Below are 27,577 nucleotides of genomic sequence, written 5' to 3'. Positions count from 1 at the left end.
AGTACCGAGCGAGTCAGGCCGCGGGCCAGGGCTTGTCGCCCCTTATCAACTCTCCTTTGTTTATGACGAAACTAAGCTGAACTAATGGCCAGGCGATACGCCACAGATCTTAGATCACATTTGACCCTCGGGACCATGCGTCGCCGTGCCAGCAATCCTTGCTGTCGGTGCAGAAATTTAAAAATAAAATCATAGTCAACGATCGAGAGTGTGTTGGAAAGTTACTGAAGAAATCAGTGTGAAGGGAATTTGTAGCGGGTTGACACGCGGTAGCAGAGACCTACAGACTCATTTACCACCGGTCGCTGTCAACGCTGGTGTGTGTGTAAATAGTTTGACCAGTCGTCCTGTCAACGTCTGGTTGTCGACAGCTTCTGCTTGCAAGCTGGCCGACCTACAGTAAGTCTTTTTTATGGGTATAAGCGAGTTGGAAATTATCTGTAACCGTACGTACATCCTCATCACAGGCGTTGATGCGCTCACTTTCATTTAGAATCTTATCTTGCATTTTATCATAATCTTAATATAAAACATTAGTTATTATGCATTAGCTGATAACTTCACACCACGTTGGTTACATTTTATACCAGTAAGTATAATAAATAGTTCTCAATGTCTCGTTTTGAAACTAGATTTTTTTCTGTTTCTGCTCTTTAAGTAATTGTTCTTCATCGACGGTCGCAGTCACTGGAGATTTATTCAAAACTGCCCATTATGTTTTATTTATATTGTAGATTGTTCATGTTCTTATCTGAGGTTTTTTGGTTTATTATTGCTAATTTATTGTTTATTAACTTTACTATACTTCCCTTATGGGCGTATTTTTCTTGCTTACTTTCAGGATTTTTATTGCTTTGACACTGAGTTCGTTTGGTGACATCAGTGTATATACTTCCCCTTTTGCGCAAAAGAAAAACAGTTTTCGCGGGAAGTTTCCTCGCTCATCACATATCGCTTTCACTGGACATTCTTGCGGTTGTCTTCCTTGAGACGATCGTCGAGCATCGGCATGGCGACTGACGTCACCAGTCTGTGGCACACCATTGACGACGACATCACATTCGAGCGCGTGCGTCACATGCCCCGCCGCACGCAGTTCGTCAGCAACCACCGGAAGCTTTCCTGGCAGTTCGACAAGGAGCTGAAGCAAGTGGAGCGGGACATGCGACTCAGCACGGTGGAAATTGGTCGCGCACAATCCCTCATGACCGAGAAGCTGACGCGACTGCAGGACACCAAGAAGCAGCTGGTAATCAAGAAGATGGGTGGAGACAGCAGGTGCAACAGTGAGCCGTGCCTATCTTTTACTGACTCACGTCTGCAAAACGAACAGCCAGAACTCCATGCACATGCTCCTACAGCTTCTTTGTTTGCGCATGACAACTCGAATGCTTCAAAAGTAGGAAACGCCAAAGCTGGTACTCTGACGGTGAAGCCGCAGTATTTCGGGCAAAATGATATTCGGAAAGCAGGCTTTCTGGAGGGAGAGACGAAAGGTTTGAAGCTTGCTGCTTCTCTGAAACAAAGTTTGTGCAAAATGGTAGGCACTGACAGTGCTCGCTTTCCCAACCGTCTTCAAAAGCGCTCCAACAAGAAATAACATCCATGTAGCGTTCACACACAAGACAGTCAGATTTGGTAAGGTTTTTTAACATACAGAATTCGTGATGTGTCACAGTCAGCTAACCCTGAGCGAAAATGCCAGTAAGAGGACGAACATCTCATCCCTGCTGAGTAGTAGTTTGGTGCGATGTTACAGTGCTAGTCAACAGACAGGCATCACTGCTTATCCAGCTCGTCACTGATCAAACAGTCCAACCCTGTAAACAATGCGTTTGTGTGTGTGTGTGTTTTCTTTGTCTTTCCCTCGTTTCCTTTTAGTTTCTTATGGTTTTGTGTTCTATTCATGTACTTTTGAAGAACACCTTTCCTGCAATAAATGACAAAGTCCTACAGCGGCTATCAAACTGGAAATGCCAATTATGTGCAGATTACATCTAGAATTGGGAGGAATCATAAACATGAGCCTTTTCTGCTTTGTCCTGTTTGTTATTATTAATTTAGAACGCAGTGGGGAAATGATCAGCTCACTTTATTCCTGAGATCACATGAGGTAATGCATCGTGTTCCATCGTTTGAGGATTCATGGAGATGGTAATATATTTCTCAGAGGTTTCCGGAAATGTCATGTGTATGCATTTAAAGAAATGACAAAGGTTTGTTACTCATACTTGTAAGAAAGGGGTAGACTGCCAGACTGAGCTAAGTTCATAATTACAGAGAAACTTCAAAGAATGTAACTTCCAATTCTTTTGGGGTATTTCTGCAACACGTTTGTTTGATCATTACCTTAGGACTTTACAATTTTCACTATCGACATTAATCATTAATCACTTGTAAGTACGGTTGTACCTATGTATCAGTGCCTGTGTAATTTGCGCACACTGAGTTCCCTTGAGCGCCTTTGAGTGGATTTGTAATACCACGAAATACCCGGGTAGTACTCGAGGACTGACTCGTTCTGGCAACTCCTAAGCTTGTGGCGTACACACTGAAAGAAGAACTTCTCTGGAAATTAAACTGACTTTTTGTTGAACGTGTAAAGTACGTGTATATTTTTGCTTACTACAGAAAAGGTTTTACAAATAATTCCATCTCTCACTAGACAAGTAGCTGACACGCCTTTGCGCAAGAAAAAACAAACAAACAAAAACAAATCAAACTTACCATTTGAAGTGGGATCTATCGCCCCACAAACTTGAATTTTATGATCGCTGTAAGGTTGGAAGAGGAAGTGGAAAGCCGAGTAGTTAGAGCAGCGGCGTAGGAATCGAGAGACCCCGTTTCGATATTCGTGTCGCTCAGTCATTTTCCCCCAGTCGACCTGTTATCAGGGCGGACTGCCCGAGTCGTCATCGAATTGGTACCTGGCTATACAGAGGGTTGGGGAAGGGAGAGAGGATGGCCATCGCACTCACGTAAAGCTGGCCCCGAGAAAGGAAAGGTCTGTAACACTTTCCTTCCCGACGACCTAAAACAGGTTAGGGGACGACCGTTGCTTTAAAAGATGACTGATATTTTGCCCATCAAAACAGCAAAATGAAATTCACAATTTGAAGTGGGATCTATCGCTATTATTGGAGCCTAAAAGTTGTCTGATACTTTGCCACAGCAATCGTCGAGTATAGTAGAGGGAAACAGTGTATATTTGGATCACTTGTTGATCACTTGTTGAAACAAGCTTAAATCGTTTGGTCTGTGTGCTGTTACCTGACAAGCACGATATAGCCCCGTGACCTGTGACACAGATACCCCACAAAGTGATTTCGCGTGCTTCTGTATAAAGCAGCCCCGTCATCTGTATATTATTGGAATAGCAGGGACAGTCATCTAACTCGATTCTCATCAAACTTACCTGTTAACAACGTGCCGATGTCAAATATTTGAAATTAAAGAGTAATGAAGAGCTATGGATGAACCTGTGTGGATTCTTATTGAATTCATGACCAATTGTTATGAAGCGTGCGTTTCAACTCTCGAGATTCTCAGCCATTAAACAGTATGAGATAAATTAATTTGAATGATCGAAATCAAGTAGTTCTCTTGACAGAACATCTCAATATAATGCAGGAAAACAGCTTGATCATATCAATGTATTAAAATCTGGGTAAGCATATTTTCATAATACTTCAAATCATATAATATTTGTATTAATAAGTTCATGTATGTGTGCTCGCGCGCATGCATGCGAGTGTATTTGTGTGGTGAGGGGGTTGTATTTTTGTAACTATGTCCTCAATGTTCTTCAACTTATATTTCTGCTTACTACATGTTCAGTCTCATAATCTTAAGATATTACAAACTGTTCCTAATGCTTGTATAAATATTTCACATTTATACAGACAGAAAAAAATCTGAGTCTAGTATGGAATTAGGATAAACTTCCACCAAGGCTTGTCGAAATCGGTTTTAAAAAAATTATACATCTCACCATAGAGGTGTTCTCAACATCAGATTACAAAGATCAAGATTTCAGATAATTTTGTACGATACTGACTCTGTAAGTAAAGTGGAAATTTTTTTTTTAAACTTTCCTGAAAGTAAACCCTTTGGTTCAAAAAGTTTGTTTTCCAAAATTGCTAAAATAGTCCTCGCAAGCTGCGCTAAGCGATGTCATGGATCGTGCTGGAACGCGAACCGCCGCGTGCTGTCCCCACAGTTCTTGAAGGAGTGCGTTCCTAGGGCCTCCATCTCGTCTCGGATGTACACCAGTTTCCCGTTTCGCCTCAGCACGCGGAAGAGGAAGCGGTGGCCTGCCACCTTTGGTGGATCCTCCGCTGTTGATGACTCGGGCAGCGGGCCCTGACACCAGCAAGTGTTGCCCTTCATTTCTCTGGAAGAAACAGGCCCTGAGGGTGTAGCGAGGGTGCGAACACCACCCGTATCCTGCTGGATGCTTCTGGACGGGCAGTGGTGGTGCAAGTCCTTCAGACGCTCCTGGTAGCGCCGCTGTGCCCGCCGGGACTCGACCTCCAGTACCCGCTTAGCGTTGTCGTAACCCCTCACCTCCCGTTCGCACTGCTTGCGGAGGTCCTCGTGTCGACGCAGTACCCTCGCGCTGCGCCACTCTTTCCTCATAGACTCGAACCGCGCCTCACGGTGGGTGTCAAACATTCCCAACTCCATAGCTGTCGCTGATGTCAGTTTTGTCGAGGTTGAATCCTCACTCTGAGGGTGACGCTGAACTTCTCGCCAATTGTTGGGATCAGCAGTAAGCGTGAACACTACTACTTGTGAGATAGACCAGAAATAAACAGTAAGCGAATTTCATATAAATACATATAAACACGCACACAAACACAAAAGAAGACGAGAGAGAAAGATGAAGGAGGGAGGGGGTGAAGAGACGATTCGCAAGAGTTGTAAAAGAAATGCGGGGCTGTGTACTGAGGACCACACAGCCTCCATTATTTAACCAGCGTCCTCCGCCTTAATAAACATTTAGCAGATCATCACCACTCCATACTCTGAACTACATTTATTTTCGCTGTTTTTACCCCCAGTCTACATTTAACAGTCTCTACCACTACCCCAATAAAATGTGTATCGAAGACTGACATAGTTTACTAAGTATATGCTCATGACTGATCGAAAGCCCCCAGGTCAACTCTAAGGAACAAGGAATTTAATTTTCACTAAATATTTAATAATCACCCACCACTCCAATCTATGGAACATTTAGTGATCAGCATCCTTTTATAAACATTATAGCAACCTTCCTACCCAACGAACATTTCGTTTACACTAAATTCGCTCATGACGAATACATCGTAGACATTTGAAGCCAGCCAGTCTTAACAAGAATAGCCACAAGCTAATCCAAGAGACTAAATATCTTACTTTGTAGTGCTTTTCGACAGGACTGTATCAGTGCTCAAGCAGCTGACAGCTCCACCTCATCACCAGTAAAAACGTAAAGGTCATTTTCGACAGCTGCGCCTCTTGACAATCACCTGTGGTCACTGTGGACAGCTTCACGGTGTAACAAGTAACAGAGTGTTAGTCATCTTGACCAGCTGTAATGAACTCGGCTTCACGGTGTTATCGCATGTGTCCTTTGGCAGGCGTGCCTAGCGTCTGTACTTAAAGAGCTCGTATTAAGCTGAGGCTATAGTTGCGATCACGTGACAGGAAGACTGGCCGAGATCAAGTGAAAGGTCAATGTTGGCATTTTATTTGATTTTCTATGACGAAAAATTTTTTTCATTTTGTCTTTGATTATACATTTACATCTGTCTTAGTTTGTGTATTTTTATTTTTTTTTTTGTGTGTGTGAGAGAGAAAATCTCTATCACTTCTGCGTTACCAGTTACACGCAACTCAAAGTAACATTTTGAAGTTACACCTATCCCGCGTTAAACAGATAAAAAAAAATGACCACAAAATGGACATGCAAACACTGTGGTAAGCTAGGTACCGTGCCAGTGTATTCAAAACAATCCCACAAAAATACGACAAATATTTTCGACGTGCAATACTGTGCCTTTAAATGTGTAATCGGGGGAAAATGGTGTAATGTTCTCGCTGCTCTTTATGTTTTATGCCCTAGGTTATCTAGCAGGTTTTTCTGATCCATTAGCGACTTTCTTCAACATAGCAATATGACAAGAACCTTTCACTGGTGACAGTTATTCACTGTTTATCTTGTTGACACATAAATAGACAGGTCACTTTTGGAAACTGTCTTTGAAATAACCTCCTCTTCACGTCAATGAAATGGGTTTTGACAGCTTCTGCACTGATAGAAACACTCGATCTAGAGTTCTAGACCCTCTGTAAGTGTTTCACAACTCAAAAATGTGTCTTTACTTCTAATAACTCATGGCGGCTTGCGGAGAGGAATGTGGACCAATTCGCGGTGATAGAGCCGCTAACATCCGACCAACAGCCTCTCTACAGAATTTGAAGCTGCGTGTTTATTGTTCCATTAATGTTTTATTGCAGCTGCTGCAGTTAACGAGTATAAAAACAACAATCTTTCTCGGCAACATGTTCACGGATGGAGAAAAGCAGCAATTTGCACTGATTCTGGCAGCAAAACTGCACCATACTGCCAAACACGAGTCATGATGATGATGTGCAGTAATATTAATAATTTACATTAGCAGTTAGAATATAACTGTCGACGAACAATTGATGTTCACGTCTAAACTCTTATGCAGTGTTTTCCTAGGCGAGGGATACGACATGAGTCATTGTGTCAAGCAACTGACATCATCATCTTGCATCTGTAGATATATATTATCATTATACAAGAATTATGTATTCCTCCCTCGCTGGTCTGCTATGAAGCAAACCCTGCTGGACTCTGACCGATTTCAGTTGAGGTGTCTTCGAAAGACACAATTTCTTGCGCCGCTGAGCCGGAGCGAATCAAGACAGCATCGCCAGTGTTCTCAGGTTCGACTCTCTCGCCTCGATGCCGCCGTAGATCCATCCTTGTTAGATATTCGCTGTGTTAACTGTTGGTCGACCTTTTTTGTTGAAGAAGGTTTGGGTGTTCATGTCTGCACACGCTCCCTCATCGCTTAAACTTGAGATACTCGTCTATAAATATCACCATGCACATAAAGTGATTAAAATTATGTCATGCTTTTACACAGATACACCTAATTAACTTAACGTATGGTCCAAACACCCCCACTGGTTAAGGTCAATACATATCTTTATTCGTGTACACTCTAGACATCTGCTCTGTTGGCCTCCTATACATGATTATGTTTGTGGGATGTACTTCCAGAATGGAAAGAAGGTATTCAACCAGATTTGGGGAAACAGCATCTTCCACTGAGCTTTACATTGTTACACTCATTGCACCACACTAGAAATTAGAGTCTTCTCTTGCACGTCTGTAATGGCTCCTTTACCAAAGCCAGGTCCAGTCCTGGTCCAATCAGAATGTATTCCAGGATCATATGCTTAAAAAGAGCTTCCTCAAATGCAACTAAATTATAATTCCAGCTTAGCCCTCCATACATGATAATTCTACATTCCATTACACCAGTAAGAATTTGCCTTTAAAATTTAAGGACAAAAGAAAGATTTCAATACCATCATAGATTCATAAGCAGACTGCTTACTGTGACCAATACATGTCCTATATACTATCTTTCTGATACTTTTTTAATTCATTATTAAGGAGGCTTGCAGGAAAAACCCCAAGTTCTGTGATAATTCCACCTGTAATCAGGTCAGCAGGCGTCACATCAAATGCTGGATTCCAGCAATTAATTCCTGAAAAAAATAAACTAAAAAATTTAACTATTAATTATAATATTCTTGAAATATTTTATACTATTTCAGTGAATAATCATTGAGATTTTTTAACTATTAGAATCTTTTGAAGAGGTTTAGGAGGTTTGAATAACTGATTGGTGGGCATGCATATGATCATCAGTGCTTTTTTTTTTTAAGATGTGCAAAGAGAAAATATACAAAATCACAGAATATGCTAGAATCTAAAAAAAGAAAACTACATGTAATCGACATCATAGAAGTAATGATAGCCATTACATTTGTTTAAAAAATTTTCTTTGCGTACCTTCTGCAGCAATTTTGACTCCCTTTATAAATGTTAATTCTTCGAAGGGTCTTTCCTCTATCTCTATTTCTGCTCCACTTTCCTTTGACCGATCAAACGAAGTCAAAGGACAAGCCACATAAAATGGTACACTGTGGTATTTAGCAACAACTGCCAGTTGATAAGTTCCAATTTTATTTGCTGTGTCCCCATTGGCAACCACACGATCAGCTCCCACCACAACTGCTGAAATATCTTTTTGTCTCATTAAAATGGCTGCCATGCTATCACATATAAGAGTAGCATTCATTTTCTCATACACAAGCTCATATGCAGTTAGTCGTGACCCTTGGTTGTATGGTCGGGTCTCTGTGCAAAACACTTCTTTCAATTTGCCTTGTTCATGAAGACACCTGACGACACCTGTAATCACAAAAGACTAATAATTAAAAACTGTTTTCTCTCTTTAATTTATTCATCCATATCTCTGTTTAAATACGTATTCCCAAAACAAATAAGAAAAATGGTGAAACATGCAGCTTAATTCATTTATTTATTTATAGTAACAATACAAACACTTTACAAGTGAACCAATACAGATGTGCAAGATAAGCTATCTTACCCAGTGCTGTACCATATCCTGCAGTTGCCAAAGAACCAGTGTTACAGTGTGTCAGGATTCGAACAGGCCTATTCCCACATTTTTTTAGTATGTCTTCTGCTCCATTCTTTCCTATCTGCTTGTTTGTAGTAATATCCTCTTCCAGCAGAGACTCAAATTCTTGAATTATTCTGCAAAACATAGCCTTCCTGCACCTGTTATCTCTTAAGAACTTTCCTAAAGTAGCAACACTTAATGACACACTTGGTGCACTTTTGTAATTCTTTCTACAATATTTCAACAAATCAGTCGTGCTATCTCTACCAAACTCTTGTTCAATATGTCCATGACAATAACAAATTTTTTATAAACATATTATCAACTGTGTTTCTTATCTCTATGTCATATTCAAGAATTCAGGGTTCTTTTTAAATGCTTTTATTAATGAATGCAGATAATGCAGATGATTCCAAAATAAGCCCAAAACACAATATTTCATTTCTTGTACAGTAAGTTATTGTTTAACAAAATTTCTTATACAGGTGAAAAAAATATTGATTCCTGGCATGGACTACCATGTTAGTTATGGATTTGCTAATGTATTTTTTTTGTATGACTCAGTTTTGTCTGTACAGTGCACTGAGCTTGCCTCCATGTTGGAAAATGTACTTTACAAATTCTGTTATTATTATCTTCATCCTTATTATTATCCTTAAACTAGCTGTTTCATTCAGCTATACTATTATTAAATTTTCAACTAGATAAGTTTACAAAAAACAATATTATCAGCAATCAAAATGAAGGAAACAAAAAAAAGCAGTTAACCTGTTCTTTGCTTCCTCGGGGTCTAGACTTGCCTCCACTACCAAGGTTTCCATAAAGTCAATAAAACGTGCAGCAGCATCAGCCATGTTCACAGCTGTAGGTCGTGCAGTGACTAGGTAATTAAGGCGCTCAACAACAAACTCCTCTAGATCAGAAAGCTTGTGGAAGGTTTTATTGGTCAGCTCAACACCTAGACTAAGACATCCAACAATCGCAATAGCTGGTGCTCCTCGAACCTGAAAATTAAAGATAGTGCTGAATCTTCACAAAATCTGAATCAATGATTACATTCAAATGAATGGCTATAGCAAAGAATGGCTATAGCTCTTAACCCACTTGATCAAGGTCATTATTTAATTTCAGAACCTTACCTTTAGTTATATATATAGTCTCAACCTCCAAAAAAAAAAATCGGAATAATTAAAAGTAATTTACTCTGTACTAGACTATGATCTGGCTATGTATTTCACTCTGTCCAAAGAACAGACACCTGAACAGAAGTGCTCCTAAAAAAGAAAAATATGACGAATTTTTCTTTATAAAGATTCCAATTTATAGAATGTACAGGTAACAGTTCTTGAAATCCTATTGTTTTTGGTTTACATTCGGATGAAAATGTTCAGAGATAGCATCTACAGGCAGAAACACAAACCTAAACACATATATATATTACTGGTTAGTCGTTATACATAATTAGATTGGTTAATCTGTGTGTGTGCGTGAGAGAGAGAAGACATTCACGACAACTGTAGCCTTTGATCTCTTTAGAAATTCAAGGCGCTTTAATCTCTGTTCGACTAACCTGCATTTTCTTTATGGCTTGCCAACCGTCTTCCGTATCTTTGATGGGAACATACCGCGATGTGTCTGGCAAAAGAAGCTGATCTAAAATATCCAGACGTCCACGCTCGTATTTAATTGCTTGGAGAGTCATATTCGTGTGTGCTTTAGAAACGTTTTACAATACTAATAAACTATGGGATGCACACACACACATCACGCGCTGGGTACGCGTGCAACAGCTGCATGGGTGCGAGGAACACGTTGCTGTTATTCGCACTGTCAAGTGGAGCCAAGGCTGCTGATTATATTTGTTATCTTTGGTGGATCAGAAGTCATCTCCATAAAACCTACAATTTTCCATTAACCCATTAAGAAAGAAAAATAGGATTATTTTATTATAACTATTCAAATAAATTTTTTTTAAAGTACTTCATAATCATAAATTAATTTCCCCCACTTTAAAGTAGGCTAAGTGCGATCACACAAACACACAAAAAAGGATTCAAACAAAAAAAAACACATCAGTGTAAAAATACAACAGAATTAATTCTTGTATGTCTGCGTGAAATCAACGTAGTATGTCAAACGATTATACTTTGTATAAAGAAATAACTAAATAAAAGATTTAAAAGCTCTAGCTACACCCGTCACTGCACGCACGGAATGGTTGCCATCGTGCACTGGGAGGCAACTCTAAATATATTTACATTAGCGACGACATTATTCCTTTTCGTCGCGCTATCCTTTATTTGGGTGTTGCCGATAAGTGCCCAAGTAGTTAATTTAATGTAACTGTTTGTAAGAGCATGTGCGAGATCCTGAAGGAAGAGCTGTTTCTTACAAAGCAACACTTCACCTCGCTGTATTTACCAGCTGGACAACGAGAAAACTATGGAACAGTTACAGGCGAAACTGCACTTGCAGGCAAAATTGTCGGTTTGTTTTTTTCAGCTGCATGGTGTCCTCCTTGCCTACATTTCCTGCCCTTGCTTCGAGACGTATATGACCAACTTAAAGCGAGAGACAGTCCTTTTGAGATTGTGTTCTTCAGCCTAGACAAAAACAAAGAAGAGATGATGGAGTACTATAAAGAGAAACACGGAAACTGGTTAGCTGCAAAATACGACGATCCTCTGAAACAGTGAGGGCCGATATTTGCCAGAAAAAAAGTTGCTCTTGTTTATTCAGTTAAATAACCCTGGCTAGTATATGGAAGTCAATTAATATAAAAATAATGTAAGATAAAAAAATTTAATATGCACAGAATAAATTCACCAGGTATAACCAGGCCAATATCGATAATTTAGACTTTTTTTTTTTTAATCGCTATTATACAAGTGCAAGATACCTTAAAACGTTTTTTTCTTAATTTAAATATGTGCAAATCTTTTAGATTTGCTATTTACTGACATGTCTGAAGTTTGTCAAGTATTGGATAGGCACTTGTGCTATTTCTGCTTTGAATTCCAGAGGTTTCCTAGAGAAATACAAGATCAGCATCATTCCAAAACTAATCATTATTCGACCAGATGGCGAGGTGATCTCAAACAAAGGTCGTAAAGACATTCAAGACAAAGGGCTTATTGCCTTCCGCAGCTGGCAATCAGCAATGTTAGCAGCAGTGAAGAAGCTGGATCAACAGCAGCAGTTATCAAATGAAGCAGAAGAGGAAATGCATTGAATGACTGAGCGAAATTTCTTGATTGAGAGAAGTTAAATGTGATATTTTATAAAAAGGTTATAGCTTATACACATTAATCAAAAATGTATACTGCTGCATTATTTTAGATTTTTATTTTATAGGGGGAGTGAAAGAGATTGTGGTATTTGGTGCTTGTAGATTAAATCCCTGTTTATTGGTTTTACAAAATAAAACAAGCACTGTAAATCTGGAAGCTAAAGATAGAGTGACCTTAGAAATTGAGATTTTTTTGCTTCTTGGTAGAACTGGGGAGCTTGCTTTTTCTAGATCAAAATCTCTTTCAAAGATTAGACACTTAATACAGTAAAGTACTTTTAAGCTGGTCTGGCATGTCATCAATCATAAAGGGCTTCAAGGGCAGTGCAACCATTAATTTGTATTAATACCTTCTGAAAGAGACCAAGGAAATGGGTTGGTGGTTTTAGATGGCATTTTATTTTACTTAATAAGCAAACTTTGCAATTGATGAAGAAAAGGCAACTACCATTTATTTATAACTGGTCACTGGTGTTTTAGTCATGATGCAGCAATGAAATAAAATTCCTTTCTCTCTCATATTCGCCACTCACCCAACACTCAGTCAGTTCAAAACACATCTGTGATTACTGCTAAATAGTCCACTTTCTGCTGCTAATCCGTTTTCTCCTCTTTTCTATCTCTTGAATACTTTGTCCAGCTGATGTCCCTTTGTTGAGGGTTTTTAGCTGAAATCTTCATTACGGTTACCTTTCTTTTCTTTTGTGTTCAACCTCATTGATGCATTATTCCATTCCTTCACATCTACCTAGTTTTTGTGTCAAGCACTGAAAGCATGCTCCTGACAGTATTATTTAGAATTTTTAAAAAATGTTAATTACTCCATTCAGCTAGTTTCAAGTACAAGTCATTGACTACAAGTGTAATATATTTGAGGATCATTTACAAGGCATGAAGATTTTATTAAAACAACAAATAAAGTTCATTATCAGACTCCAAACAATTCTTTTAATGAATGAGCTTAGCTTTTCAGGAGATACTAACACTCTTTGCTTGTGCTATGACAAGCCCTTGCAAGCAATTATTTTTGCATTAGGTACAAGTTGAATAGCAATGTTTTATTATCTTTTTGTGCCTAGGTCTAATTCTTAATGTTAGATAACTTGTGTCGTCTGATTGAAAGAAAAGGAGGGGGGGGGGGACTTTTCATGTGGGATTGGGTAATTTTGCAATACACAAAAGTTGGCTAGACAATAAAAATAACAAAACAATGAATTCACCCCACTAATATTTATTTGTGATTGTTTATTCATTATTCACAGCATGACCTAAATTAAGCTTTCCAGAATGCAAGCACTAGCAGACTGACATCAAACAACAGATGTTTGTGGACCCTCTGTTAGCTATTACAAAGTATCGAAATATACAGTAACACAAAGCCTTCTTTGCAATACATTTATGGATTTTTTTTTCTCCTTTCTAAAATTCCTCCAATCACCTTTACTGAAACTCACTACCCCAACAGCATATGCTTTATGCTGGTCGAATAGTTCTCATTTATATTGTCGCCACTCAACCCTTACTGTTGTCATCTCCTTGCCCTTCTGTTTTTAACATCAACTCTGTTGTAGAAATTGAGTTCTTTTTCACTCTTGGCTTCACGCTCTGCACGCCGGCGCTGAACAAGACATACACAAAATAAATTAATAAACAAACAAAAGTAATATAAATTTGATATAAACTCTAACAACAACAAAAATTACTAAAGCTCTGCAGGAAAGACTATACTAAGCCAAAATGCAGATTGCCACCAAAATGTAAACAGTTTAAAATTATGGATAAATTGGACTGTCCTTGCCTAAACTGGACACCAGCTCTCTGGCACTTACCATTTTGCTGGTAAGTCTTGCTTCCTGTTGCTCATCTTCATTTTCCTTCTGCCTCTTACGTTTAACCTGTTTTTTTGCTTGCCCACTTGATGAAATTGTGGATTTGACACTTGCCGGAGATATTACATCAACTGTGACAACATCTTTGGAGCCAGTGATGGTGTAGACAGGATTGGCACCTGCAAGCAGATGATGTACTCAAGAGATGACAATAGTATAAACACTTCTCTATTTAATTGTCCTTATGGATAACACTGACTCACAAATAATAAAAAAAGGATTTTAAAGGAAAATCAGCGGTTTATCAACAATCACTCTTGATGCTTGGTGGATGCAGCACATACATTCAAAGAACTAAATCCAAATGATTATGCATACTACTGTAAATATACTGCACATGAAAAAAATAACCGTTAGCAGAAGTTCACTTCCAAGATTACCAGAAAACAGTACACAATTTTGCATAAAAAACACAAGAATGGTCCAAACCATAAAAAAACACAAGGCCAATGTACCTGTGTGCTGAATTCTTGAACCACCTTTATGATCCACAGTTCTAGGTCGCTTATCTTGTGTGACTGTCACATGACCACTTGCAGTCCACACAGTTTTGCATCCCTTCTTTTCTTGCTTTTCTTTCATTTTCTTTAATCTGTTAATATCCCTTTGCAGCTTGTCAGCTTTCATCTTCAGCGGAGCAAGAAAAGCATGAGAGGCCAGCTTGGAAGCAGCATATACTTTCTTCTTTTTTGATCTCTTTTGGGTTTTTTTAACATTCAATTCTTCACTGTGAAGAACATCTGTGTTGTTTTCTGTCCCAGGTACATCTTCCCAATCATTTTCATCATCATCCTCATCAGCAACTCCATTTTTCCCCACATCACTGAGTTTGTCTTCATCCTTATGGGCATCGAGATCAGAATCAATGTCACCGTCACTGTCTTCAACCTCTTCTTCACCCTCTTCAGTGTGTTCATCGGCACAATTTGCAGCAACATTTGCATTGCCCTAAGACAAAATAAATAACATAATCTATGAACTCCTTTGCAACATGTATAAATCTGTACATTCCCTTCAATAATTTCATTAACCATGGCAGGTCATATTAATGACTTTTCATGCAACTAAAATGATCTAAAAATGTGATCTTTTGAAAATGGTTTTCTATTTTCAAATATGTGTTGTATACCTTAGCACAAGAATACACTGATTTGAATTTGTCCCAGTGCTTTTTTCTAAATAAAGCAACGAAAGCCCCCACTAAGGCAGCTCAATGTTAACAGATGTAAAGAACTTGAATTTTTAAAGAGGAAATTAAGTCCTGCCAGCAAAAATTTGAATGCAAAATCTTAGGTTTTGATGAGAGAAAATTTTCAATGGTAAGCATATGGCCGATGATGATTATGGATGAACCTTTGTGGGCCACATGTGGCCCATGGGCCATAGGATGGGAACACCTGGACTACACTCTAGGTACTAACCATCATAAAAACCATGTAGCAAAGAAATACTAGTTCCCAAGTGCTCAAAGATTAATATCACTGCTTTAAATGTGCTTCACCTATATAACATCTTCCTCCAACTTACCACATCATTTGAACTGTAGGTAGGTTCCACAACAATCTTGCTAAGGTCTTGGGTTACAGCAGGTGTCTGAATCTCTTCAGTCTCAGCACTCTTTTTGTCTTCACCCTACCAAAACAACAGCAAGATTTATCCCTTTATTACAAAAAAAAGGCAACCTCCTCCCTCCCCTCCACAAAAAACAAACATGAGCTTCTGGGGCTTCTGGTTTGTGAGTAGTACCGGGAATATTTGATCTATGAGTGGTACATGGGCATATTCAGTCTATACAAAGACAGTTTCAATTCCTGCTTTTCTGAGAGAAGGCCTTCCTACCCAGACACACAGTCTAATGTAAAGGTGTTTGGCAAATTTTTAAGTGGAAATCTAATAAACATATTTAACAATATGTCCATAAAGGGTCTTGTCTATATCTATACAAGCTCAAGTTCTGTACACAAGGGTATATATTTTTCTCACAGTATAAAGTTGTTTGTCTAGAAATAAGGCATTATTTCTTTAGAAAAAGAGGTTTGTAACAGTAAGGAAAGGGTCTGATTGATTGTGTTTTATGCCACACCAGCAGCTAAGGCCATATCATGGAAGTAAGGAAAGGGTGTTCTAACATGAAACAAGAAGCAGCAAAAAATACTGAAGATTAGGTGGAAAAAAACTGAATTTGCCAAAATTAACACCCTGAAGCAAGGACCTTTACATTACAGCTTGAAAGAAATCAGTGACTTTGCTTCCTGTTCTATGTCTCTCATTTCTTCAGTTGCAACTAAAAAAAATGTGTACATTTACATAGAACATGTACATCACAAAACCATAGTGACACATTTAAATATACAACTACACCAAAAGATAGCATGTTTCCTATATGAGGAAAAATATCATTTGTCATGTAAATTTTAAGTGGATAATTAAGGGAGTTCTGCTAACGTAAGCTTGACACCCAAAAGCTTAAGTAAAAACGGAATCTTTTTAACAAAATATTAAATCAAATGCTTGGGCTAGCTGTTTGCTGACTTCGCATGCCTGAACGAGTATTGTTTCTCCACTCACCTCTGAAGCAGGAGGTTGTACAAAATATGGTATTTTTCCCCTCTGAAAATCATTCAGCACCATTTTAGCAGCTGTGCCAATATCTGGCTCTCCTCCCTGAAATGGAAATAGCCACCTTTTATTCAAGCATGCTAATTGTGAAATATTTTCTGATAAACCAAATTAATAACTCTCAAGAAAGAGCCTTATAATTACATAAAAGATATAACGAGGTAAAGACCCAAGCAAAAAAAAAAAAAAAGCATACCTTAAGCAGCCTACCCGATCGGCGAGCTAGCTTCTCTAAAAATTCTTCTGGGGATTCCCAAGCTGAAATTTTGTATGTCTGTTTTATGTAGTCTTCTTTCACTCTCTCCAGCATGGGTCCTATATATATCTCTGGTGTTTGTACATTTTCAATGCGCACCTGCAAATGTAAACGTAATCCTCAGACAGTAATAATAATAAAAAATGCAAAATTTGTAAAGCGCATACTCACACTCCTAAGGAACATGCTCTTAGCACCTTAGAACAAGAATGAGACATGGACAGCATACGAGAATTAGGAAAACAAATGAATAACATATGAAATATGAAAGAATAAACAACTAATGATGAATAAAAACAAATACAGAAAATGCAAAGAGAAACCAAATAAGAAGAATCTATTGTTGTAGTTAAACCATACAAAAATTGTAGGTACAGGGTTTAAGGTTACACAATTAAGAGCTAAACATCAGTAGTTAATACAAAATTTTATTTGGTAAAGCTCAGTATGTAAAGGACTGTAAAACAGTAAATGACATATTAGGACATTTCAAACAAAAACAGGCAAAGTTTTCATACCCAGTTAAGAGAAAGCAAGGTACATACAAAACCTACTTACAACGCCTTTCAGCACACACTCAGTGGGTGTTGCGCCTGTAGGATATACAATTCCTGGACAGTCCACAAGATATATACGTTTCATCAACGTAACATACTGCCAAACCTAAAAACAAAAAACAAATCATATAATGATGGACTGCACATCACAGTCATTCAACTTCTCATATGTACAAAAGAAGCTTAAAAAAATATAGACAATATTATGGTACAGATGCAAGCGACAAGATATTATACCTAGTAGGAGCACTTCAAGAATTGTGACAAATAACTCTTACCTTTGTTTCTCCAGCGATGGGAGCAACATTGCACACCTTCTTCGCCTTTAAAGCATTAATGATGGAGCTCTTGCCAACATTTGGATAGCCAATGAAACCAACACTTATCTGTTTCTTGTCCACATGAAGCTGAAGCCAAATTATAAGCTTTAAATATAAGATTATCTGTATTTCTAGCAAACTGCTACTCAAAGGTAAACAAGTTAAATTCTTGAGCCTTAATTATATGTGAATACACACACATGAACACAAACGTGACACAACCATGAACATCAAAGATGCAAAACTTTGTCTCTAGTTTATGAGTAATTGTTTCTAACATGTCCTTAAGCAGAGTCTTCCACTTTTCATGTAAAAATGCCCACCTTGCCAAACTGTCGCAACAAGTTGATTAATGCACCCTTTCCAAAAGGATTGGTCAGGCTGGCATGAAATGCCATTGTAGGATGCTCTGATGACAGTAGGGCAACCCATTTTTGCTGTATTTTGCACATGCACACACACAAAAAGATCAGTATCAATATTTTTGTCATTTGTATCTTAAATACTGGCAACATCTTTAAATGTTAAAGAAAATAAATTTATGTTATTGCCAGGAAGATTTACAAAATAGTCACTGGTTTAATAACCACAATCTGATTAAATGCTCAATAATCTCCTGAGTATCTACCCTCTAAAATATTAGGTAGGGTTTTATGATATTTGGATAATAGCAATGCACTATTATTAAGATAAAATACAGGGAAGAAAACAGCAGAATGGTTAGCAGTGAAGCTGGAGGCTGGAGGGATACACACTTGCCAATTCAATACTCATGTGGCTCAGCAAACTTCCCAGTCCTCTTAAATAAGTACTTGACAACCAAGGAAAAGCAGCCAGAAGTAGGAGACAGGTACCACCCCCACAAACATTGGTCCCAAGAAAAGCAAACATATGTAAAAGAATGTATTTCCTGAGTGGAACAAGAATTTTGTGAAACCTCAAACAACTGCCTCTAACAACCCCCTCCCCAACAACCAGAACAATATGGTATTACTTTCTTAACCTCTAATACAGGTGTGCCCAACCTAAGGTCTAGGAAGGTGCCTCATATGGCCTGCTTGTTTTAAATGGTGCACAATTTCATCTTTAACATCAGCATGATTCTGGCAAAACCGCCATGTTCTGGCCCACGAGATTTTATATCATGTGGAGTGCGGCCCTCAGGCGAGAGATGGTTGGACACCCTTGCTCTAATATGTATGACTTAAGATTCTGCACAAGACTGCAACTCACCGTGACCCATACTGGTATCAAGTCGACTTTGTTTAGGACAAATATCAAATGTTTGTGAGGTTTTTCCCTTTTCAGGTATTTTTCAACCTGGTAACACCGTGTACCTAGTGGATCTCGAGCATCCAGGACTTGAATCAGCACATCAGAAGAATCAATCACCTGTAATATATTCACATGTGATTTGCAAAGTACAATTAAAACAAACAGGACACTGGCATTTAGCTCCTACCTTACCAACAAATATTTTTAAAAAAACAAAAAACAACAAAAAACCTCTGAAAGCATCCCAAAAATCATCTCAGAAATGAAGGTGTTAAAAAACAAACTGAACAAAAATCAAGCATGAAATGTTGGTGGTTAATTTCCTCACTCACGCATACCACAGATTATCATGCATACTGAAACAAAAACATGGAAAATGGCCTGTGATTCTATACCCAGGTGAAATTTAGGCCAGCAGAGATGGGGAATTTTTTTTTTAATTAAATCACAAGAGGTTGTGAATACAGTTAGCAAGAGCAGGAAGCCAACCTTGTAAAGCTCATTCCATATCCTTTTAGACTGCCCAGCTTTGAACACATACTCCGGGTCTACATCTCTGACTCCAGTGTGCTCTTGAACTCTGTTCTGGTCTTTCTCTTCATCATATTTACCATGAGATTCTTCAATTCGTTTCATCATGGCCTATTTTAACAAAAATGTTAAATGAAATAATTCTTTTAAATATGTATTGCAAAACAAAACACCATTTTTTTCAGTAAAATTTCTTTGAGCACTTAACATATGATATGACTGTGGAATTCACCCTGCTAGCTAATTTTAGCTGTCCACTCCCAATTGGTCACAGCTGAACAAGGAACACACAAACTCAACACCTGTTCTGATTTGTCTGGCCAGTGAATTCCCCTTTCCAATTGTTCACTGGAACTAAGCAGGGAAGCAGGAAACTAGCAATCATGTCATCTGGTAAATACTTGAAGAAAGAAATTTCTTCTTTATACTGTACTAGGTGACAACTATGTGGATAATAATGGTGAAGGGTGTAGCAGTCAGCAAAAGGAGGCTACTGCTTCAGAAACAGAAAAATCTTAATACCTCAATTCCAGCTAGACTGCAAACCTGTAGGTCACACCATGCTAAGCTATGGAGCAGCAGAGACAGAGTAAACTGGACTAGTCATTCTATGGCCCATATGCCAAGTCACAGACATGATCCTGACAGCATCCAGAGAATCCGAGTGAGCTCCAGGTAAAACCTAGTAAAACATAGAATTGGACTTATGCCTGTTTTTTGTTTTTTTTTGTCGTTCGCCTCTTTCACACTTGGAGACCAGCTCTTGATATGAAATTGGTGGTCTTCTGTAGAGACTCCACTGGCCCGTACAGCTTGTTGTGCAGGGTCTCCAACTGTGGCCACGTCTCTTTCCTCAGGGTACGGAGATTCCTACAGTCCTGTAGGATGTGTTCTACAGTCTGGTCTGCCTCTCCACATGAGCATCTCGGGGACGGCACGAGGTGCAACTTCCTGTGTAGGTGGTGAAGCAGCCTGTTGTGCCCGGTCCTGAGGCGGAAGATAGCGACCTGGTCCGGTCTGGACAGCTGATGGTAACTGTCCAGTGGTTGCTGTGGCCTGTACAGAGACTTAATGATGGTTTTCATCTCTGACATGTTGACTGCATTGTCTTCTTGCTCGTCCTCTGCACCCAACTTAGCCATCCTGTCAGCTTCCTCATTCCCATCTATCCGCAGTGTGATGGGATCCACTGCAGAGCCGTTCTGAGGCACTTGATGTTTAGCAGCGCGGCTTCCAGGTCTGGCAGTTTGTTATTGTTGACTGCCTGCAGCACCGACAGAGCATCGGTCAGGAAGACGACCTGGCTGTCATGGTCTGCTCTGCTGCTGATGACGTTTGCTGCGTGGACCAGGGCTTCTACTTCTGCTCTATAGTTTGTACAGTGGAGGCCAGTTGGTATTGCTGCTGCCTGCCACTGTCCATTTGGGAACTGGATGTACACGCCGGCCCCTCCCCTCTGGATAGCGTCTGTGGCTGACCCGTCTGTGTAGGCCCTTATCCATGATTCCTGGGGGTACCTTTCTTCTAGCATGGCTAGCGTCAGGGCTCTCTTGCTCACGTCACTATGCTCATCCTTTGTTGTGAGGTGAGGAACTGTGGTGCAGATGGTAATGTTCCCTGTTCTGTCTTTCCAAGGAGGAGGATCGAGGTAGAGAGTCGGTACCTGGACCTGTGCAGGAAGCTTTGTTTGGTATTTTCTGTGTAGTGCCTGCGTCTCTCGCACAAAGCTGGATCTTTTCAGCCTTCCCGAGGACAGCTGTTTCTGTCTGGCACTCATCAGGTGGTCTTCACTGTGCCTGTACTTGGTGGCCTGCACGAGTGCTTTGCATTCCCTTCTCTTGTTTAATGGGGATATGCCTGTTATCTGCTCCATCTTGTCTATTGGCGTAGATCTCATGGCGCCTGTTATTACTCTCAGTGCTTGGTTCTGCACCTTGTCCAAAGTCTGAAGGTGTGACTTGGCTGCTGTCATCCAGGTGCTTGATCCGTACTCAAGGTGTGGTCTTACAGTACCTTGGTACACGGTCTTCAGGATCTTTTCGTTGGCGCCCCAGTGTGTTCCTGCCAGCTTTCTCATGTCGATGCACATTCCCCCTGTTGGATCACCACCTTGCCGCGGTCGGGGGGCTTGCGTGTCTCGATGACCCTAAGAGCTATGCCGACAGGAGCATCAGCTCCTAGCAGGGTCACCCAAGTCGGACAGGTCGAAGGGTAGAGACCAGACAAAGAGTGGTCCATGAGTGCTGAAGTCGGAGGTGGTGGGCCGCAAGGCGCACCCTGAAATAACCACACCACCACGCAAAACTGCCTATGCCACTTGAAGACAGTATTGATAGAAATGGTGCTCGCCCTGTGAAGATCCGCCAGGCAGGTGCAGTGCCGGGCTCCGTGCCTCAAAGGAGCCCACCCTCAGCTACTGGAGGTCCCTTCAACTCGTCTCGTGGAGCCAGGGGACGAGGAAGGAAAGCGACTGGCCAGAGTACCACCAAAACCAAGGACTTATGCCTGTTACCTAAATGATTTCTTTAAGTGCCACACTATTAAGTGAAAAAGCTAGGCAAGGTGCTACGCTCAAGCCTCACGTGCTCTGGCCTATACAAGGGATTCCAGGTAGAAACAGATGGGATCTGCACCTCATGTGAGATGCAAGTCTGTAAAGATAGATGTGCTGGATTCTATATCAGTTCACAGGGTCCCTTCTTATAAGAGGGTGCAAAGTAACCTCCTAAAGACCCAGCAAGGGAAGCATACTCTTGGCCAAAAAGGAGAGAAACCTAGCCATCAGCCCAAAACTGCCAACAGGATGGGTCCATGGAAAGAGCATGAATCTTGAGCAGCTGAGACAGCCATTAACAAAAAGCAAGTCTTCCAAGTAGGCAGCTTAAAAGAAGCATGGAACAATGGCTTAATGAGAGTTCAGTTGGTAAGGACCCACCCAAGATTCCAAAACAGGTAGCAAATAATACACCAGCCATGTACAGGACAAATTGGCCAGATGGTGCAACGAATCTTTATTCAACTCCACATCCCACAACCCCAAATGGCAAAAGGTATTGGACAGCATAGCCCTATATCCCTTAATTGTGACCAATTGGGAGTGGACCACTGGAATTGGGTAGCTAGTAAGGTGAACTCCACAGTCATGTCACCTGGTAAGTACTTGAAGAAAAAAATGTTCTGGTAGGTATTTACATTTGACATCTAATTGTTATCTTCTAATCACATTTACCTCAAGAGAGGAATCCTGAAGTTTGGGTCTTTTCCTCTGAGCTTTCGGGCCAAATGTTTGCTCAAAGGATTCAGTTTCTAGCACATGAGTTCGGGCATGCTAAACAAAAAGACAAAGATGGTTAAAAGGTTAATCTATGCCTTACCTTCATGATAAATCTGTGTTGTAAACAAAGTTGCTCATGCCACAAAGCATCTTAAAAATTGTGCAAGCTTGTATAAGACATATGACATAACCATCTGAAGTGTCATAAAGGGATGAGTGTAGGAGAGCTTGATCAAACAAAATTGGCCTTTCAAAAGGACATGAAAGTGCACACAGATCTGCAGTACAAGCCTGTAACATTCAGTGGCATTCTTTGCTATATTTGAGAAGTTCCTGAAAACATTTTCAGGAGAAAACCATACTATATAAAGAAGCTAAATATTTAATCTCAATTTCCAAGCAATATTTTCTGTTGCAGACTTATACCTTAGCTCTTTCGTTTAGCAGAGTTATGGGTAGTTTTGTCTGTTTCATGATGACTCTATAAGGATCATTCTTGACCTTTGCCATCTCTTCCTGAAATGACTGAAGTGCTGCTTGCCCAATTACTCTTGTATTTCCTAAAATTAACAAGAAAGAACACTCATCAGTGTTGTAGACAATAAATATTATTTAACTTCTGCTGAATTTAAAAGTTTGCATTTAATGACACAATAAAAGTGAACACTGTGCTACATCTTTAATATTACTTATAAAGAATAAAGCTCTAAAATTCCTAAGTAATATTCAAATTGTTTACAGTGTTTCTCAAGAAGCAACTAAATCCTTTCATGTGATCACACATCTACAAAGTTATTAATCAATAACTGTTAAATGTCTTTTTAAAAAACTGCCATCCTTACACATCAGACAATTTTAAAATTCACTTCACATATCAATAAACAATAAACTTTAAACCACAAATATTATGCAATAATCCAAAAGAAAAATTGCTTCACTTCATTTTACCTGCCAAAGTGCAGTATATACTTCTCAATCAAAAATTTCAGCTACGTTTATTTTAATATATTTTTATATTATAATTAATGTTTTCTTAATACAAAGAAACAGTAAATTGCCAAAAGCTGCACAAAATTTTCAAGATATGTTCTGTATTTTATGTGCAACCAAAGTACAACATACAAGAACAGAGCAGATGTTGACAAAATTTAACTGCCAGTTTTATAATGAACTAGACAAATGTTTTAATTGTTAGGTTGTCAAGCATTCATTTTTCTTTAATCTGCCTTCCATATTAAATTTTGAAATCAAGTTTCTATTCCGCAAAATTTTAGGCTGTAAAAATAGTAATTAACAAAAAAAGTAAAAAATAATCAAAATGACAATCTGATTATATAGTACACATCCTGTTCAACCTTATTTACAACATACCAAACCAGCGTCTGTTGGGTTCAATACGAGCAACAGTTCCTGATGGCAGAGTTCCCTGAAATGGTGCAGCCCTGATGATTCTACCTGTCTTGTCTCTAGGAGAGGATGAGGTATTAAACAGGTTTAAATGTGCCATAGATGTCTCTTCAGAATATTTTTACAATATATGTTTCCCCTGACATAAATTAAAATGGTAAATATTATTTCTAAATGTTTAATGTTGAACTTTGCATCAAAGACATTTAGGTGACCAAAATTTTTGGAGGAAATCCAGGGACATGGCAGTGGAGGGAGAGGTGAACTAGAGTAGTGTAGACAATATACGCCTCAAGAAGAATTCATGCCTGTTTCTGAGTGGGGACAATTGTCCAAAAAGGGGGACGGTCCTCAGAAAACGTGGACGGTCACCTTAAAAACATAGTAAATATGATTCTTCCAAACCCCTGGGAAACAAGAAAATATTTTGACATCTACACAAATTATTTCTATGAACATAAGTCTCACCAGTTCCATAATTTTGCTATTTCAAGATTGTACGTTTTATGCAAAAGTACAAAATTACCGTTTTGGCTTGAAGTTTCTGTACATTTGAAGCCGGTTTATGGTAGTCCGGTCACGCATGTTATGCCCACCTTTTCCTTTTTCTCGATCTGCATGTATTAATAATAAAAATACAGAAACTATTATATTTTTTAAAATGTTTGCAATAGCTCTCGAAGGTTTTATGATCAGTCACAAGTTTTATGTGGACATTCTTTAGGAAAAAATTTTTGAATGTGTACTTTTTTTAAATGGATGAGAAAAATGTGTGTGCGTGGTATTCCGATCTCGATTCAAACTGTACTCCAAGGAATTATGTAGCGAATAAATGCGACTCAAAAACGACTGTTCCAAAACCAAGATGCACGCAGTTTAGTTTTAGTTTATTCCTTGTTACTCCTTGAGGAGCATAGGGCTGCAAGATGCAGGCAGGCAACTGCCTAACACGTGGATGAAATATGGGAAAAGACGCACACGCTCATACTCATAATCTGTTCCTGGGAATAAATGTGGAACCATGAACGTGTATTTATGGGGATCTACGTTCATGGTGGAACTGCGTGCATCTTAACTCGTTAGAAATAAGTTTGCGTGTAGTTCTGTTGCATTTCAAGCTTCAGTTTTCTCAGAACAACCCAAAGATAAAAAAAAATTTATACCTGGATTCATACTGTGGTTCGCTTTATTCACTTTATCCTTAATCTTGGGTTTTCTCGTTGTTTTCGTCATGGTTGCAGCGTTTGGGTTTCACCTTCTGTGTAATCTACAAACACTTTACACGGCGTGACCGGAAGCACTAGCATCTAATCTGCAGTAAACCATGGGCAAGTTCGTGAGTAAACTGTCATTAGAAGAAGACTCAAATTAATAAAATAAATTAAAATATGAAGGTATTAGTTGGTTCCTTAAAGTATGTTTATATGTGAGTGAATAAATTATTGTTGTATCAAAATATAAATTGTGCTGGTCATCTGCGGAACTATAGTCTACTTCCAGGCGCAACCTTTAATTGTAAAATCTTCCTGTGTACATTTGTTTTCGAAAATGATTCCACCTTTTAAGAAAGCCAGAGTAAAATTATCACTCAAAAGATGTCTTAAGAAAACTACTATGAAAGCATCAAAGGTTGATTCCTTAGTAAGTTGTGTTTTCACGTCTTAATGACTGACAATCCTTCGTGGCATGTTTGTGTGCTTGATTCTCTTTTTTCTTTGTATATTTATTTGCTGATTGATTTGTTTGATCTGAGTTTACATATGTCATCTGTGCAGTTTGAATTTGTATTTAGATTCTAATTTTTACCTAATGTTCATTTATCATTACTGGTCTGCACAAAGTCCGACCGATCTTGATACATGTACACGTTATTTGTGTAAAATAAAATGATTCTCTGTGTTGGGGAGAAACGCGTACGTTTTGCTCTGTCTTTATTACAAAGCAATCCTCACAGCTTCATTAATAAACACTAAAAAAATTAATATGTCTTGTAGACAACAGAAATGTACCTGGAAATTTTGTGATATATTGTTGCATAATCCTCAATAAGAACCCTCACCCCATTCCCTAACAGTCAATTACACCTGGTTATGCAAACACACATGACCACACTCTGCCTTATTTATCATGTTTAATCCAAATGTTTCTGGTAGTTTTGATGTTGGTAAAGCAAGCATACATTAACAAAATAGTTCTTTGTCTTGTCTCTTTATGTTCTTTAAATCAATTCATGGCACTTGTTCAATCAGCTGGTGACCAGAACACAAGTTTCGATTGTTTCTGCTATTCCACAGAGCTTTAGCTTGTTTATGATGTGTATTTTTGTTTCCTTCAGGTGTGGCTTAACTACATACTCTTCATGAAAGTTTTGGCTGCAGAATGTGAAACATTGGCACGTTCAGAAAAATCCAGAACTATTACAGCAGAGCATGTCAAGTCAGCAAAAAAGGTAAGAAATGTGCCAATTGTCTTTTTGTTAATTTTTGGAAAGAAAGGAAGACACAGTTTGGTGTATTTAACACTAGCAGTTTGATCGCAAACTATATGCAGTAGCTGATAAATGTTCCCATAATCATGTCTAATTAATTCAGCATTATTTATGTGGCTGTATAATCACAAAAAGTAGCAGGCATCTGGCCTTTTTTGGAGGGGTGGGGGCATATTATCATTTGCTTGCAGGCATCACAGTTTTCTACTTGCATTTCTGTACCAGAGATCCTCAGAACTGCAAACATTGTGCATGGTTTTTTTTACCTCTTACACTACAACAGCTGTATGTTAATGAAAACTAGTGTTGCAAGTGATAATCTCTCCCAGCAATTAGCTTTGTTGCTAACCTGTAGTTGTAGACATCAGAAGATATATACTGGTATAGCACTTTTATAGTTTTCTTGGATTTGTCATTCTAAAGGCAGTTTCTTTGCTCATTCTGACAGTGTAGACTGACAAAGTGAAACTGTAGATTCTCCCTGTTGATCATACTACCTTATATGCTTGCATGCACTTGAGGCACAGTAAATGTTGCTCTGCTATTTTATGATATATGATAAAGCAAATGTCAGGTACCGAGTAGATGCCCAAACAATTGATTATAATTTGTTTTGTAGCCATTTTGATTTTATAAAATTACTAGATATCTGCATAAGAAGCATGTATGTGGTCTTCTTTCTTATATGAATTGTTTTAACCATTTAAATTTTAGAAACTTTCTCCTGCAGGTTGTCTTCCGCAAGTTGCGTGGATAGGTTCTACAATAACCCCACAAAATCTGCAAAATGAAACCATGAAACTGTGATAGCGTTTTTGCCTGCTATTAATGACTTCGTGTGCAATGTTGGAGTGTGGTTTGGAAAGTGAGGACAATGTGCATGTCAACATGAAAGAAACAAATGTCAAGTTTAGATGTGGTTGTGAGTTAACCT

The 27,577-nt window shown here is 38.9% G+C and overlaps 5 protein-coding genes across 6 annotated transcripts; 2 read left to right on the top strand and 3 right to left on the bottom strand.

Annotated features, from left to right (window-relative positions):
- The first annotated feature begins 72 nt into the window (after positions 1 to 72).
- On the top strand, positions 73 to 3,459 carry LOC112573919. The gene is made up of 2 exons (XM_025254620.1): positions 73 to 399; positions 842 to 3,459. The coding sequence occupies exon 2, from the start codon at positions 1,010 to 1,012 to the stop codon at positions 1,598 to 1,600; it is 591 nt and encodes a 196-aa protein (XP_025110405.1). The 5' UTR covers positions 73 to 399; positions 842 to 1,009; the 3' UTR covers positions 1,601 to 3,459.
- A 281-nt stretch (positions 3,460 to 3,740) lies between these two features.
- Positions 3,741 to 5,551, bottom strand: LOC112573998. Its single transcript, XM_025254765.1, has 2 exons — positions 5,401 to 5,551; positions 3,741 to 4,787 (listed from the first exon to the last, which is right to left on the bottom strand). Exon 2 carries the CDS (start codon positions 4,684 to 4,686, stop codon positions 4,174 to 4,176), a length of 513 nt encoding a protein of 170 aa, XP_025110550.1. The 5' UTR covers positions 4,687 to 4,787; positions 5,401 to 5,551; the 3' UTR covers positions 3,741 to 4,173.
- Positions 5,552 to 6,475: 924 nt separating this feature from the next.
- LOC112573215 (methylthioribose-1-phosphate isomerase-like) lies at positions 6,476 to 10,947 on the bottom strand. Of its 2 annotated transcripts, XM_025253372.1 has the most exons (6): positions 10,932 to 10,947; positions 10,309 to 10,636; positions 9,507 to 9,742; positions 8,703 to 8,872; positions 8,102 to 8,503; positions 6,476 to 7,794 (listed from the first exon to the last, which is right to left on the bottom strand). In XM_025253372.1, the coding sequence occupies exons 2-6, from the start codon at positions 10,438 to 10,440 to the stop codon at positions 7,658 to 7,660; spliced, it is 1,077 nt and encodes a 358-aa protein (XP_025109157.1). In that variant the 5' UTR covers positions 10,441 to 10,636; positions 10,932 to 10,947; the 3' UTR covers positions 6,476 to 7,657. The 2 variants fall into 2 exon arrangements, with proteins under 2 accessions (XP_025109157.1, XP_025109156.1); XM_025253371.1 differs by lacking the exon at positions 10,932 to 10,947 and having other exon boundaries at positions 10,309 to 10,837.
- Positions 10,948 to 10,982: 35 nt separating this feature from the next.
- On the top strand, positions 10,983 to 13,101 carry LOC112573216 (nucleoredoxin-like protein 2). The gene is made up of 2 exons (XM_025253373.1): positions 10,983 to 11,430; positions 11,760 to 13,101. Exons 1-2 carry the CDS (start codon positions 11,096 to 11,098, stop codon positions 11,968 to 11,970), a joined length of 546 nt encoding a protein of 181 aa, XP_025109158.1. The 5' UTR covers positions 10,983 to 11,095; the 3' UTR covers positions 11,971 to 13,101.
- A 141-nt stretch (positions 13,102 to 13,242) lies between these two features.
- LOC112573213 (nucleolar GTP-binding protein 2-like) lies at positions 13,243 to 25,461 on the bottom strand. The gene is made up of 16 exons (XM_025253364.1): positions 25,319 to 25,461; positions 24,682 to 24,769; positions 24,120 to 24,214; positions 23,175 to 23,308; positions 22,704 to 22,802; positions 19,433 to 19,585; positions 18,902 to 19,060; positions 17,992 to 18,105; positions 17,627 to 17,755; positions 17,350 to 17,454; positions 16,732 to 16,890; positions 16,485 to 16,580; positions 15,444 to 15,548; positions 14,372 to 14,864; positions 13,857 to 14,035; positions 13,243 to 13,645 (listed from the first exon to the last, which is right to left on the bottom strand). Exons 1-16 carry the CDS (start codon positions 25,386 to 25,388, stop codon positions 13,556 to 13,558), a joined length of 2,268 nt encoding a protein of 755 aa, XP_025109149.1. The 5' UTR covers positions 25,389 to 25,461; the 3' UTR covers positions 13,243 to 13,555.
- Positions 25,462 to 27,577: the final 2,116 nt, after the last annotated feature.

This window comes from Pomacea canaliculata, linkage group LG10, assembly GCF_003073045.1.
Source record: "Pomacea canaliculata isolate SZHN2017 linkage group LG10, ASM307304v1, whole genome shotgun sequence".
NCBI classification, from domain to species: domain Eukaryota; kingdom Metazoa; phylum Mollusca; class Gastropoda; order Architaenioglossa; family Ampullariidae; genus Pomacea; species Pomacea canaliculata.
Note: the sequence above shows the minus strand (reverse complement) of the source record. Positions and strands in the feature narration are given on the sequence as shown.

Bases quoted from the DNA above. Each gene is read 5' to 3' on its own strand.
- LOC112573998 (XM_025254765.1), bottom strand. From the start codon at position 4,686: ATGGAGTTGGGAATGTTTGACACCCACCGTGAGGCGCGGTTCGAGTCT.
- LOC112573215 (XM_025253372.1), bottom strand. From the start codon at position 10,440: ATGACTCTCCAAGCAATTAAATACGAGCGTGGACGTCTGGATATTTTA. The intron at 9,743-10,308 runs GTTAGTCGAACA...TTTAATTTTCAG, and splicing joins AAGCCATAAAGAAAATGCAG to GTTCGAGGAGCACCAGCTAT. The intron at 8,873-9,506 runs GTTAACTGCTTT...TATGTTTTGCAG, and splicing joins CCCGAGGAAGCAAAGAACAG to AATAATTCAAGAATTTGAGT.
- LOC112573213 (XM_025253364.1), bottom strand. From the start codon at position 25,388: ATGACGAAAACAACGAGAAAACCCAAGATTAAGGATAAAGTGAATAAA. The intron at 18,106-18,901 runs GTGAGTTGCAGT...TGCAAAATACAG, and splicing joins TGATACCAGTATGGGTCACG to CAAAAATGGGTTGCCCTACT. The intron at 13,646-13,856 runs GTAAGTGCCAGA...TGTCTTGTTCAG, and splicing joins CAAGACTTACCAGCAAAATG to CGCCGGCGTGCAGAGCGTGA.
- LOC112573919 (XM_025254620.1), top strand. From the start codon at position 1,010: ATGGCGACTGACGTCACCAGTCTGTGGCACACCATTGACGACGACATC.
- LOC112573216 (XM_025253373.1), top strand. From the start codon at position 11,096: ATGTGCGAGATCCTGAAGGAAGAGCTGTTTCTTACAAAGCAACACTTC. The intron at 11,431-11,759 runs GTGAGGGCCGAT...TTTGAATTCCAG, and splicing joins TACGACGATCCTCTGAAACA to AGGTTTCCTAGAGAAATACA.